The 14,155-nt window shown below is 37.9% G+C and overlaps 1 protein-coding gene across 2 annotated transcripts in view; it reads right to left on the bottom strand.

Moving 5' to 3' along the window:
- Positions 1-14,155, bottom strand: part of rab6ba (RAB6B, member RAS oncogene family a) — a 97,393-nt gene that overhangs the window by 8,491 nt on the left and 74,747 nt on the right. For both annotated transcript variants that reach the window (XM_034674915.1, XM_034674905.1), the window contains exons 6-7: positions 9,692-9,785; positions 5,854-5,920 (exon numbers count right to left, since the gene is read on the bottom strand). In XM_034674915.1, the coding sequence (XP_034530806.1) occupies positions 5,854-5,920; positions 9,692-9,785 (161 nt within the window). The remainder of the gene's footprint in view (positions 1-5,853; positions 5,921-9,691; positions 9,786-14,155) is intronic.

The raw sequence follows: 14,155 nt of genomic DNA, 5'->3' as shown, positions 1-14,155 counted from the left end.
ACACACTGTCTTCCTCTCTCTCCCTGCAGACCTGCAGAGGTGATAATAACCTGTGACTCTCTGAAAATGTTCTCGGAAACAGAGCAGGAGACGGCGCCCCCATAGGCACCGACATCCACCATAAATCAGCGTGACACAGCTGCCCCCAATTTACAACCAGCAATTAAAGGGAGCAGAGAGTAAACTGTGGACGCTCTTTAGACATGTAGAGAGAGACAGAGGACTTGTTCTCTTTGAGAAGAAAGTGGAGCTGTTGTTAGAAAACTTACATTTGACTTTCATCATTGAACTCTTTTCTTTTAAAGATTGTGGTTGTATTCGGTTTTATGTTTTGTTTATTTGTTTATTTGTTTGTTTTCAACATGAAGGAGAATGTAAATATCCACTGCAACATGCTTATTAAATGTGTGGAGTGAAACTGTCAGGACTTTAAAATGGCCCCACAAAGTCTTTCCTACATGAAAACTCTCAAAGTTGACCTCTGATTTTTGTTTTTTTTAAATGTAGCAATCTCCTGAAGGAGAATGTATTCTGGGTAAAACTTAAATGAGCAGATTGGAACCAATTCACATCTAAATTAAAAAAAAGTTGCTTCTATCTCTGTGCAAGAACAGAGACAGATGTTTTTTCTAAGAGATTTATTTCACATCTGTCCGTCTCCAAACTCTGTTATCAAATAAACTCAAATCTACTTCTTCTTACTGTTTTGGTGTTTTGGTTAATTCTGTAATCCAGAGGTTACAGGTAATGATTTACAATACTGTCTTTATTTGATATGTTTTACCAAATAACCAAGACTACATTCATTACAAGCATTAAATAATTGTTAATTATCTTGCTGCTGCGTTTGCTCTGCAGGTCTTCCCTATCAGCATATGGATATTAAAGAGACTGGCCCCGACCATCTACCAGAAAAATCAGGAAGCTTTTGAAACCTTTGAATTCATTAAAGTAAATGTGCTTCACTTTTTTTTTTTCATGTTCCAATGGAATGTTTCAGTGTGAGTTTGTGTATGGATAGATGTACATATGCACTCTCACACATAGGTACGAACAGAGGTGCTGCCAACGGTTGAATTTGAGGGACTATTTAATTGTCATAAATCATTTTTAATGCAATAAAATGATTTGTAGATCAACACTCAGGGTCAACTTGTTTGTAATTTTACTATCGTTAGTGTATAAAGTAATTTGGTAGCTGAGTTGTAAGCAGGATAATGTGTTCTGAGCAGGTGGTTAAGCAAAAAACAATCACTGCAGGGTGGACAAATTTACATCAGGCTCTTGTCTCACACATAGACTGTATAAATATTAGACTTAGTATCCGTGACGTCACCCATCTTTGAAGCCAATCGTCGGCGGGAGTCATATTGGAAATGTTGATCTCAACCTAACTTCTGTCAAGCTAGTGTGAGGTAAAGAGGTGGGCTCCTAGCCAACAGCTACAGTGTTCCCGCCTGTCAATCAAGTCAGCTGTGCCTCATTGGAAGACTCTTAATCTTAATATCTTCGAAATTCCTGCGTTATAAAAAACGTGCAGTGTGTGCCGATCGAGAAATGAGCTATCCAGACTACACTTGTTTATTGAACCAGGCTGTAAACATGTTTATTTCTGCTGTAAAGATCAGCTTTTTTGAAATGGTGTGTATATGGTTTCTGGTCTACTTCAAGTGGACACTCGATGAACTGCAGTTTTTAAAACTTCTGCATTGGCTTCATTTCTCGCAGCCGGAGGGTGCTGCTTGGTCTCATCCTGTCTGGATTCTACTTTGCACACCCACCTGCTCACTATACATTATCCTTACATGTCAGGGTGCCACCCAGTGTGTGTGCTTGTACAACACAGGGCAAATTCTCTGTGGAATATCTAATGACCCATAAGTGACTGGGACTCTAAATCTCCCTTTGGTTGATGACTTTAAGGATGCTACAGGTTTGTACAAATTTAACAATCAGTACAGGTGAGGTCAGGTGACAATAAAGTGGCTTTGAGGCCGTATAAGTTGCATATCTGTATCCTGGACTTCACCTATTTCTGCCCCTGCTCTCAGTTAAATCAATAATATTCACAAAGCAATAACAAGAGAGGAGCCGCTCCATTAAGTGACGGTGTCAGCAGAGGCACAGAGCCGCTGACAGACTGTCATCAGCTGCCATCCATCACCACACCTCTACCTCATACAGCTCCCTCCCTCATCCATTATCCTCATTAGGAGAGGAATAAAGAAACAGGAAGAGAGATAAAGGTAATTGGCAAAATGTGAGCGATGCTTTATAGAAATGAAATACGGCTGGAATAAAACGCTGAGGGGGGATCGGAACAGTTTGCAGGGCTGTTAGGTCGCTGAGTTTATTACGGAGGCCGGGCAGTTTGCAGACGCTGGACTGTCGGTAAATGATGAGTGTGTTCTAACCAGAGGGAGATAGATGTAGGTATTCCTTCACTACACCAAGGCCAGCTTAAGAGTTATGTTTACGTTTGAGTAGATAAATGCTACAGTGTTAATCTGGAGGCTCTGTGAGACAGCTTTACACTGAAGGACTTACAGGAGAGCTATATACACTCGGATAAAATCAAAAGCAATTCCATAATTCACTCACAGTTACCATAGAGACGGACCATGGCTTTGTGTGTCGAGGAGGAAACGGAGGATTGCTGCTGTCAGAGGAGAAACTGTGACAGTATCAAAAGCTGCTGATTTTTAAATCAGACGAGTCGATTTTAAAACACAGCTGATGGTTTACAGAGCGGTGAATGGTTTTAAGACCAAATCCATGTGTGATCCTCTGAAAGTCTTCAAACCATGCCATGACAGGTGACAGGTGATCCGCCCTCCGTCTCCAGAGTCAGAACCAAACCAAACAGTGTTCAGTTTTTATGCTCCATAAATCCTGAACTAAATCCCAGAAAACTGCAGGTCCATTGAAACTCTCAGGCTGCTGGGGATGCAGACTGATGACTCTCCTGTCTATAGCTGCTTCGGATTCAATTTATCTCATGAATAAATACTGAATTTATCACGAAAGAGGATTAGGGCCACTGAAAACAAAACAAAAAAAGAAGGTCCAATGTATTCTTTTTGTTATTATTCTGAGATTAAAGTCAGAATTCTGAGATTTAAATCAGAACTCTGAGATTAAAGTCAGAATTCTGAAAAAAAAAGTCAGAACTCTGAGATTAAAGTCAGAATTCTAAGATTTAAATCAGAATTCTCTGAGGTTAAAGTCAGAATTCTAAAAATAAAGTCAGAATTCTGAGATTAAATTCTGAATTCCAAGATTAAAGTCAGAATTCTCTGAGATTAAAGTCAGAATTCTGACTTTTTTACATAATAATAATAATGAAAAATATATACTGGACCTTCATTTTTTTTTATTGTTTTCAGTGGCCCTAATCCTCTTCAGTAGTTTATAACACTGCACAGTAACTTTTAGTTATATTTTACAATTGTGTTGTTATTTTTAACTTTTTATTGACTGTTATGTTTAATCTCTTGCATTTTAAACAACTCATAATTATTTATCAAACTCCTCTGTGTTTCTTTTGCCCCTGGTCATGATGCTTTAGAATGCATTTATGCTGAAATGTGCCATAAAAACAACAAAGCAACACAACATTTAACAAAATTTCGCATTTGCTGGGAGCAACTTGGAGTCAATGGCATTACTATTAGACAGAGATTCATGCATGAAGCTGATTTTAGGAGGCCATCATTACTCGGTATGATCTAGTTGAGTCTAGATTAGTTCTCATTTGAGCCACAGAGCTTAGAGCATGGAAACCATGTGACTGAATTTGGCTGAGTTGGTTGACACCTAATTATGTGGTTTGTTTGTTTCCTTTTTTCTTACAGAGACCCTGAAAACACATGGAGAACAAAAAATTGCATTACACCCTGAGTGTAGAAACCCCCCCTCCCCCCTCCCTCTGTGAGTTTGCCTTTATTTAAAGTGTTTAGTTTTTTTAGTTTATCTTATAGATGTATACATATTTATTTACAGTTGTCAATTTGATGGTATGAATGATAACCATCACCATAATCTTTGTTACCTTTGTCTGATCATTTTCAACAGACTAACCAGTTGGATCAGTTACAATAAATATTATTTGGACTAGAAGTTTCGTCTCATCGTCCTCTGTTCTTGCACACAGCCCATAGAGTTGGTCACCTACATTACACCAGCACCCCTTAAAGAAACTATTTTTCATTGTGAAACTTTCTTGATATCCCATAAATGTTATCAACTTCCTGTGAAATGTTCTCGAGACCCTGAGGATTTTTTGCAAGATCTGACAAACATATTTTATTCAGGTGAATTCTGCAATACATTCAACCTCTTTTTAGCCTCAGTAATGCATACAGTAAGCTACAACCTGATTCTAATCTCGACAAGCCTTCCTTTGAGCTGTTTAACTTAAAGTAGCTGCTTAGCAAAGACGGCCCTGACTCGAGCGTCTACAAAACACTTCATAGATGATTGGTTTTTACTTTGTGATACTACAAAAAAGAGATACTAGATAACAAATGAAAATTTTGTGTGAGATCTTGCAGAAATGTCCCAGGATCGTGAGAGAGTTTCTCAGGATTGAACTGAAAAGATGATCCTCCACATCCCTTCAGGGCTCTGTACTCTCTTGGAGTGGTGCTGTGATGATAGATTTCAGCGTTTGTGAGATGATGTTTTCATCTCGGTTTGTTTGTGAAGTTTCATTTTGTTCATTATTTGTGATTTGTTTTATTATTTTTCTGTATGAAAGAAAAAAATCAATGAAAGCCTTTACAGCACAAGAAGAAAAAGTGAGGCTGCAGAGCTGCAGACTATCACAATAGTCTCAGTTAAACCAGCTACTTTATATGCTTTGATTACTGTAAACACAGAGTTGCAGGGGTCCAAATCAAAACATCATCTCAGTAGCTAAACGGTTCTCTATGAGAACGAGACCAATCAAAGTTGAGAGCATTTATACATCATGCGTTAAACGCCTCTTTAACTGAAGAATACAACAATCATCTGAAGGAGCTGGAGTCAAGTGTAGGCTGCATTATTGTTTCCCGTGTCTGATGTACTTACAGATGTGAAAATTATTGGAGAAGCATGAGTGGAGCAGAGACAGCCTGAGGCTTCTCTGAGATACTGATGAAAATTACAGCTTCAGTCTGTCTCAGCTGCTGTATTTATCTCCTCTGACATGTGATACAAACACTTTGTGTGTGTGTCTGTGTTTCTGTTTTATTCCACAGAAACACTCCAATATAAATGTAGTCAAAACAAATACATTCACGTCTGTGTTTGTTTTAAGTCATAAAAGTGAAAAACTGTCTGAGGAGCTCTCAATGAATGTGGAACAGCTCATATTCTGCAGGTTTAGATGGAACTTCATGAGGGATAAATGTTGAGAGGAGTGAGGGAATACAAATCTGCAGCCTCCTAAAGATCCTCCACAGGTGGAGGTGTGACGTGCTCAGCTGACAGCAGCAGATATGCAGTGCCTGTTAGCTGGGTAGTATGCAGCTCTTGTCATTGTTTAAATGAGCAGACCTGCACACCCACCACAGACAAAACTGCAGACACCCACAGTCTGACCCTCCAGCAGCCCTCCTGAAGCATGAGACACCAGGGCTGGAAACATTAAGCTGCTGTGTTCCGTTGAAAACACTCTTAATTGGACGGGGAGCTGACACCTTATGAAACAGGTGCCAGTCTGCAGACATCACTTCTGGGGCTACTTTAATTTAGAAGCAGCACCTTGGCATTAAAATGAGGAATTGTTACCTGTGAGCTCAGTCTGTTCACATGTGATTTTAAAACTGGGGTATGCTCATCATCTCATGTAAATGGGTCAAAGGATACTCCCTTCTTTGCTTGTTTCTTGCATACTTTCCATTCCCGGAAGAGCAGCTGCCACACGACGAAACAGCTGAAAGAAAGAAACCAGGACACTCCAGTTAGACGTGTTCATAATGTGTTCCTCCTGTACAGTTAGCCTTTTAAGTTCATGTTCATCATTGTATTTACTGTCAAACAGTACCAGTGGTTAAATGTACAAACAGTAGGGAGATTTAAGTTTAGCACTGAAGGCAAAATCCCTGCAAACATATTTCATGTTTCTGTAAACATTTCAAAGTTTGCTTCAGTTTTAGAAAAAATGTCACTTAAAGCTGCAGTTAGGAACTTTCAGTTTGTGTTGAATATGGCGCCCCTTGTGGCGAGATGATGTCCTGTATTTGTGAAAGTAATCTCTCCTGCTTCATTAGCATTAAAAAAAACAACAGATAAATAAAAAGGCTTTTTCAGCAGCATGCACTTTATGCATTCCACTGACACCTACCCCTGCCTTCAGTTTAATCACAAGTAACTACCTAACAAAAGTCCATCGTGTCTTATTCTTGTTTTTACTATTCTATTTTTATTATCTTTATTATCATTATCATTATCATTATTTGTATTATTATTATCATGTATACTTTTTATATATATATAATTTATTTTAAAAATTGTTTCTTTTTTTCCTTTTCTTTATTATTATTATTTTCTTTCTTCATTATATAGGTGTAGAAATTGTGTGTCAAGCTGTGAAAAAACAGTTCCAAAAAAGAATTAATAGTCCATCACTTTCCTGATGGTTTAGTTTACTTTTGTTAGTCATTCAGAGGCATCATTATTATTTTTGTCTGTTTTATAACGGGCTAAAAACTCCTCACAGGAGCTTTAACTTCTTATAGAACTTCCGTTTAAACTAAAATACAGACCTGCAGACTTGCTCAAGTTTCATTAAGTCTATAAATATTGTGTTTTCTTGTAGCTAACAAACTTTATCTATGTAGTGATGCAGTGAGTGAAACCAACTGATTTCTCATTTGCTATCCAACATGAGGAAGTGACATGTACTTCCCTATTTGCATTTATAGTATTAAAGCCAACATAAGCAAATAATCCTGTAAACTGAAAAGCTGCACTAACATGTTTGATGTTTTAAGATCTCCTCTTTTAGTTAATTCATCATGACACATTTAAGTATTTCCAGAAACAACATTTTTAGTTGGTGCTGGACCAATCAGATTATTGATGAGGTCAGGTTTCCTGGCTGTAACTTTATTTTTCCAGGTTAGTTTTGCAAGCATCTTTACATCTCTTAAGTTGGCTTTAAGCATCCATATCTTGGATATATTTGTATTGTTTTTTTATTTAATTCAATAAAAAAGATGTAAAAATTAGTGTAGATAAAAGTGAAATTAGAAAAAACAGAGCATGTTTTAAATCTTGTGTACTTTGGCCACACCTTAACCGAAATAACAGGATGAATGACATTTTTTTTAAAGTAAAATAATCAATTATATAGCTAATCTTCTTAAATATCATAAATATTAAAATCAGCTGACTCATAGTGGTTTGTGATGACACAGCCAAACAGAGTGAACACTGCAGCCTTTGGAGGCAGCACTGTGACCTTTGTTTTTACATCCTGGTGTTCTGCTGTAAATCCACAGTCCTAAAGTCCCAAAGTAAGGTAAATAAAGGCCTCCTCTGTCTGCACTGCTGTGAACTGAGAGAGACGTCTGCCAGCAACACCATTCACTGACAATCACAATGCAGCTTCCCTTCATCTCGCTGCTTATTAACTAAACAGACAGTCATTGTTTTCCTGAACAAACATCTGCACAGAGACAGATCACTCTTGTTGAAGCAGGCAACTCTTCTTTTTTGTATCTGCGAGCCACAAATTCTACTTGCTGCTTATTAAATGTTGCTGAACATTTGGAAGTGAAACCATCTGGCACAGAGAAAATCGAATGCTTCCTCCACATTTACCTGTTAGCATGAGAAGTACTCTCAGGGGAAAAAAATACTTTTAAAGCACCCTGTGGAGTTTATGGCGTAACGATATGGAGCAGTGTTCATGTTTTGCATCTCATGCATGCACAGTAGGCACATACATGAGCAACCTAATGTAACCTCAGGACAGGTTTGACTCTAACTCTAACCATTAAATAATTAAGAAAAATGTTTAAAATTCAGCAAAGGACTGAGCATGAGGATTGAGTGGATTTGACTGTTATATTTTTTTAGCAGGAGATGAGATTTAATACATAATTAGGTGTAGATATTCATAATTTTCAACTCATTACATGCTGACCCTTTACTTGAATTAACATTATTAACATTTCACACGATAAACCCTTTCTTAGTTTGTGTTGCAGATGGAAAGTATAGCTAAAACATAGATACGTTGCAAGATATGCAGTGAAAAGCAGGGCCAGTGTTTGCTTAAAAAGAACTAGTTTGTACATCATGTCAGACGGATGTAAATGAATGTTAACCGTGCATGTTTAAAAAATAAAATATTGAAAACTTCTCCCGTTTTATGAGGAAAGAAGAGCTCATCGTTATCCAACATTATCAGGATCAACATGGTATTGTGCTGATATGGAGGGCTTCACATGCTGCTTTGTTGGTATTTTGAAACAAAACCTTGCTGCTGAAGAAATTAGATAATGGAGCAAGATAAATAGTACAAAACTACAGCCTAACAGGATTTGGGAAAATCACATAGTCATGGCTATTTAAAGGCCCTGTGAGGAGTTTTGAACTGGCTGAGAAACAGACTGAAAATGATCCTGATGCCTCTTTATGACCTTCAATAGCAAACGAGACCATCAGCAGCAACACTGACACTTTCTCTGTTGTCATTTTTAATGCCTGAAACCGCCCTGAGGGGGTAGGTGTCAGACCAGATGATGGACATCTCGCTTCAGAAACAGCCTTTATTTGACTGTTTTCATGGAAAGTAATCACATTGCCTGATAAAGTTGACTGTTGAACACAACAGGATGAGGCTTTTGTTGAAAACACTACTTTTGCATGTTTAGGACAAAAGATAAGAGGTATCACTTTGTCCACAAGGGGGCGCCAGAATCGATACAAAACTAAAGTTCCTCACAGCAGCTTTAAAGAATATTTTAGTAGCTGTGTGATTACTCGTACAAGGGAATGATCACATTTTGCATCACAGATTTACTTTGACTTGAAAAAGGCAATAATGTTTATGATGTTAATTTCTTGGGAGTGTGTACCATCACATGACTATGAGAATAAGATTTATCAGCCAGGGCATCTTAGCAGCACTGCAGTACTAGCATTTCACCTTCATCAATTATTATTATTATTTTTTAATTATCTTATTAAATTTTACATTTTTATATTTTTTAATTTTTATTTTCTTATTCATTCAATTTTTTATTTTATCTACTCAGTTTTATTGATATTTTTAGCCTTCATTTTTTTTCAACTCTTATCCTTACCCTTTAAAATTATTAATTTTAACTATTAATATTCTTAATTTTAATTTGACGCTTTAACTTATTTTAATTACACACTTTATTTTATATATTTTATTATTGGTGAGCATTAGTCTCTATTTTATTTTAGAACTCTGGGTTGCATTCGATTTGTATGAAAGGTGCTATATGAATTAAGATTGATTGATTGATTGATTGATTGATTGATTGATTGATTGATTGATTGATTGATTGATTGATTGATTGATTGATTGATTGATTGATTGATTGATTGATTGATTGATTGAAAATGTAAGTATATGGGATTAGGATATTTGACTTGGTGGTATTTGACCTGGAGTCTCTCATTTGATACCTAACACACCTTTAAACAACTGTTCCGTTGATCTCACCTGTTTGACGTTGTAACCCGTCTTAGCGCTGGTCTCTATGAACATGACGCTCAGCTCTTTAGCCCTCTGTTCACCCTCTTCAATTGTGATTTGCCTGTAAAAGAAGGGACTTGTCATTAAAGCACTGTTGATTCATTCATCAGAAATAATGCACCGTCTATGTTAAATGTTAGACATGTAATGTCGACACAAGACAGGAGATCTTTTCATATATTCACCAGCAAAGACACAATTAACACCTGTTATTTGCAGCTCCTGTTATTCCAGGCTGGTGAGAATACACCAGACTTAATTAGCTAATGACTGAGTGTGATTAATTACATTGTCCAGCAGGAAATTAATAACGGCCCATTTGCAGTACAGTTAATGACTCTGTCAGAGATTGCGAGGTGCTGGCTGTGAAATTGAGACTGTGTCAGGTGTCTATTAACACAAACAGAGGGTTTGGTGCAGTCGGGCTGAGTCCACAGCTCACTGCTTAAATTCTTTAAATCAACCTGCCGCTGGTCTGCAGGGAGAACCATGACGTAACCAGCCTGACTTCTTTGTTCCTCTCAACACAAAGGATAAAGACAAACAGCTATGGGCTAACTCCAAAATACCCATTCTTTACTTTCAAACCCCTCAGCGGTGTAACAAGCTGTCTCTACTCGCTCTTCACCAACTTATCCGGTTGTGAAGAGCATTAAACACAACAACATTACATCCAGCTAATCCCCCTCTCTCCCTTCCCAACACCTCCCTCTATCACAGCGCAGAAGAAAGAGAATTTCATCCTTTCTGCAGCGAGAACAGAAAACACCACACTAGAGAAGTATTTACATAATAACACCACCTGACAAGAGTTGCTCCAGTGCTGCTGTGGCTATTTCTGGATGCAGGCGTCTGAGTTCCAACTTAAAGATAACTATGGCTTATTCATCATCAGACTGACAGTTAGCAGGGAAATTGCATAATAAATGTGGAATATGTGGCATCCTTCAGACGGTCTTGCACGCTATGAGGGTTTTTAGAGTTTCAGAGGAGTTCTGTCCTGAAATGTCACTTTTAAGATTTGTAATCTCAATTATTTGGGCTTTGCCTCCTTAGATTGTTTTTTCTGATGTGAATCTATCCTTGAAGAGGGAGTATTATGCTGTTGTCACTCTGACAGCTTTGTAGCAGCTTTACATGATTTACAGCTCAAAAAACTCTTTATTTATCTTAGTATGGTGTCTTTAAAAGACCTTATTTCAGCTTCCGTCTGAACCGATTCAGAAGTCCCCTCCACTGTTGCCGTGCCACAAAGTCGGCCTCATTGAGACAACCAGACTTTCTCTATTTGAAATGACTAAATATGAAACATGGTCGCATGTTTTGGACCCCAAATCTGACCAGAAAGGGAATAACAGGAAAATCCTCAGCCACAAACAACAGAGCAGGACGTTTCTATTTGGTGAATTTTACATGTATTTTGCACTTTTAAGGAGGTTCGCCAACTAGTGATGTCACAATTTGAGCAAATTCTCATGTGACTTTTTGGACAAGCTGATCAGAGCAGCCTGCAGACTCAACCTGATGTTGATCAAACACATGTTTACCTGGCAATTTGAAACTTTGCCAATATACAGTGTCGACAACCACCTTTTATTCTTAATTTGTATTTAAAATATGAAAAAGCATAAAATCACTTTTTTAAACATAATATTTTTACATGTTCAAAAAATAGACAGTATAAATAATGGACGTAATATCTGTGACGTCACCCATTTGTTCCTGAGCGCTGTTTTGAAGCCAATCGGAGGCGGCAGCCATATTGGTTATACTGAACTCATCCAAACTTAGTGTGACGTAAAGAGGTAGAGTTTGAGCCTCCTAGCCAACAGCTGTGTGTTCCTCACTGTCAGTCAAGTCAGTCATGTCCTTATTTGGGCAAAAACTTGTGATCTTAATATCTTCTGAACGGTCGCATTAGAAAAAATTCACCCCCGTACAGTGTGTGCCGATAGAGAGATTAGCTACATAGAGCCAAGCTGTTTTTTGAACCAGGTTGTAAACATGTTTATTTCTGCTGTAAAGATCGTCTTCTTTGAATGGGTGTGTATGTGGTTTCTGGTGTTTCTGCAGCCAGCCTCAAGTGGATTCTTAATGAATTTCAGTTTATAACACTTCTGCATGGGCTTCATATTTTGAGACCGGAGGTTGCCGATTGGTTGGAAATAAGGACATCAAATCAAATGTCTTAAAGACTTCACCTTGGTTCGTCTTTATGATACTCAATTTTTTTTGTGAAGTCACATCCAAACAACGTTTTAGCCAATTCAAATATTGTCTTTTAACGCAGAATTATACTTCATTAGATTGTGCTTTAACTTGTACTAAAACATTCACTGTTCATTCCTTCAGCTCATTTTGTTTGAGACCTCCCAATTTAACATCCAATTAATATCATATGTCGTCCGTGATGAAAACACATTACATCCCTGCCATGCTTTTATCTCCCCTCTTATTGAGATGTCAGATGATTTTCATCTCATTTCTCAATGTCAGCCAAGGCGCCGTCGGATCAGATCAGGTGCCAACTCCTTCACCACACAGACACGATACTTCTCTGCTACTTATTTGGTTCCATTGAATGTATTTTTGTACGTCGTCACATGCAGAATAAAAAGAAAGTAACCCTCATCAGTTGAATATGACTGCAGCTATTTAAAGCCTCTCTGGTGTAGCATCACAGTAACACGGTGACGGCAACATTTATCATCTCTCGGATGAATGAAACATTCTCTGGCATGTGCAACTGCATTTGCATGAGAAGTGTCACACATGGTTACCCTCAGTTTCCCTCAATGAATGAAAAAGAGGCAGAAAAAGTGAAACCGTTTCAATGATTGGTTCAGACAATGCAAGAAAGTGGAACACAGAAAAACTGCAGGGTATTATAGTTTATAAAGTGAAGAAAGAAAAGAGGGTAAAGGCAGTTTTTTTGCTGCATTGATGAGGGCACATTCCTGTCAGGCTCGTACAGAAAACAGGGAGGCAGATTTATTTCTAGGAAGAGGAAAACTGGTGGAGGATGCTGAGGTGATGTAAATGCAGTTAAAAGCCTTATTTCCTCACCACGGGACATGTATTTGAGCTTAAACTTCCAGACCTTATTAAGACCTAACTTAATAACACTTAAGATAAATTGCACATAAATTAAAGGGAAAGGGTCCAATGGTTTTTACTTAATTGTTTTTTCTAAGTGATTTCAGTCGGCACCAAACATCCCGCTCAGCTTGGAAGATTTATGCAGAAAAATACACAAAATAAAGTATTCGAGGCTTCTCTCTTGCTGTATGTTTGTGTGTATTCATTTGTTTTATTAGTGCTACTTTGAGGATATAGATTTCATTCTCTTTAAATGTATCACCATCTCTAAAACAAAAGCCTTTGCTCTATTGTTACAGCAGCTGTGAACATTTATTGACAGATCTAAGGAGATACAATCCGGAAACTGCCATCACCAGCAGTTTTTCTTCTTCCCCTTCAGTCAGCCACAGATTGAATTTAAGACACCAGTTTGCCGATGGGAATTTCTTTCTGCAGCTCAAAGTGTATCCTCGACACGTTCCTGCTGCAAATGTTGCATGCATGCACGGGCAAATGATGCAGAAAATGCAGCAATGAGTGCATATTTTGAGCATGGCTGATCTCTACGTTAAGACTTTCATGTCAACGTTGAAAATGTTCTGAACGCTTTGCAAATTTGGCTTCCAGTATGGGTTCATACATCATTTTCAGGTGAGGACAGAGATCAAGAAGTAGTCTGATTCGATGCAAAGGACACTTAAAACCTGCAGAAACCACCATCATTATCTACAATTTCATCCTGAAGTTTGTTTAAAATCACACTCGGATCAGTCAAAGGTTCCAGAGACGAACAGCTGCTTCAGGGAAAGTGTTGAGTTTCTCCACCAGAAACCATGACAGCTGTCCACATGATAAAGGAAGTCCCCGAGGACTGTCAGTACTTAAGAAGTACAAAGGAACAACAGATTAATACACCACACGTCTATCAGCCTCTTTACTTTACTTTAAAAAATGTTCTATAACGTTAATGAGGACTCTTGATTTAATGTATGCAAAGACTGTAAGAGAAGCATGCTCTACTTTGTGACACACATGTAAATTACTGCAGATAAGTTGAACTCTGTAGATAGAGCTAGAATTAAAACTGACATTTATAGATATCTTTTATGAAACAAGAAATTGAATCCTGGCCTGAAGTTTAAAGCCATGGCAGCAGCTCTTTGAAACTTTACTGAAGCATAGTTATGTGTTAACTAAGGCCAGTTGTTTTTGTTTTTACCCACGCCAATTGGCAGAACTGCTGGATGTTTCTGCAGAACTCTGGAGAGTTAGGACGCATTGAGGCAGAGGAGGCATAGAGCTACGAGGGAGGAAAGCTGGTAAGAGAAGACGGAGGTTTATGGAGAGGAG

The sequence above is a fragment of the Notolabrus celidotus genome, chromosome 2 (assembly GCF_009762535.1).
Source record: "Notolabrus celidotus isolate fNotCel1 chromosome 2, fNotCel1.pri, whole genome shotgun sequence".
NCBI classification, from domain to species: Eukaryota; Metazoa; Chordata; class Actinopteri; order Labriformes; family Labridae; genus Notolabrus; species Notolabrus celidotus.
Note: the sequence above shows the minus strand (reverse complement) of the source record. Positions and strands in the feature narration are given on the sequence as shown.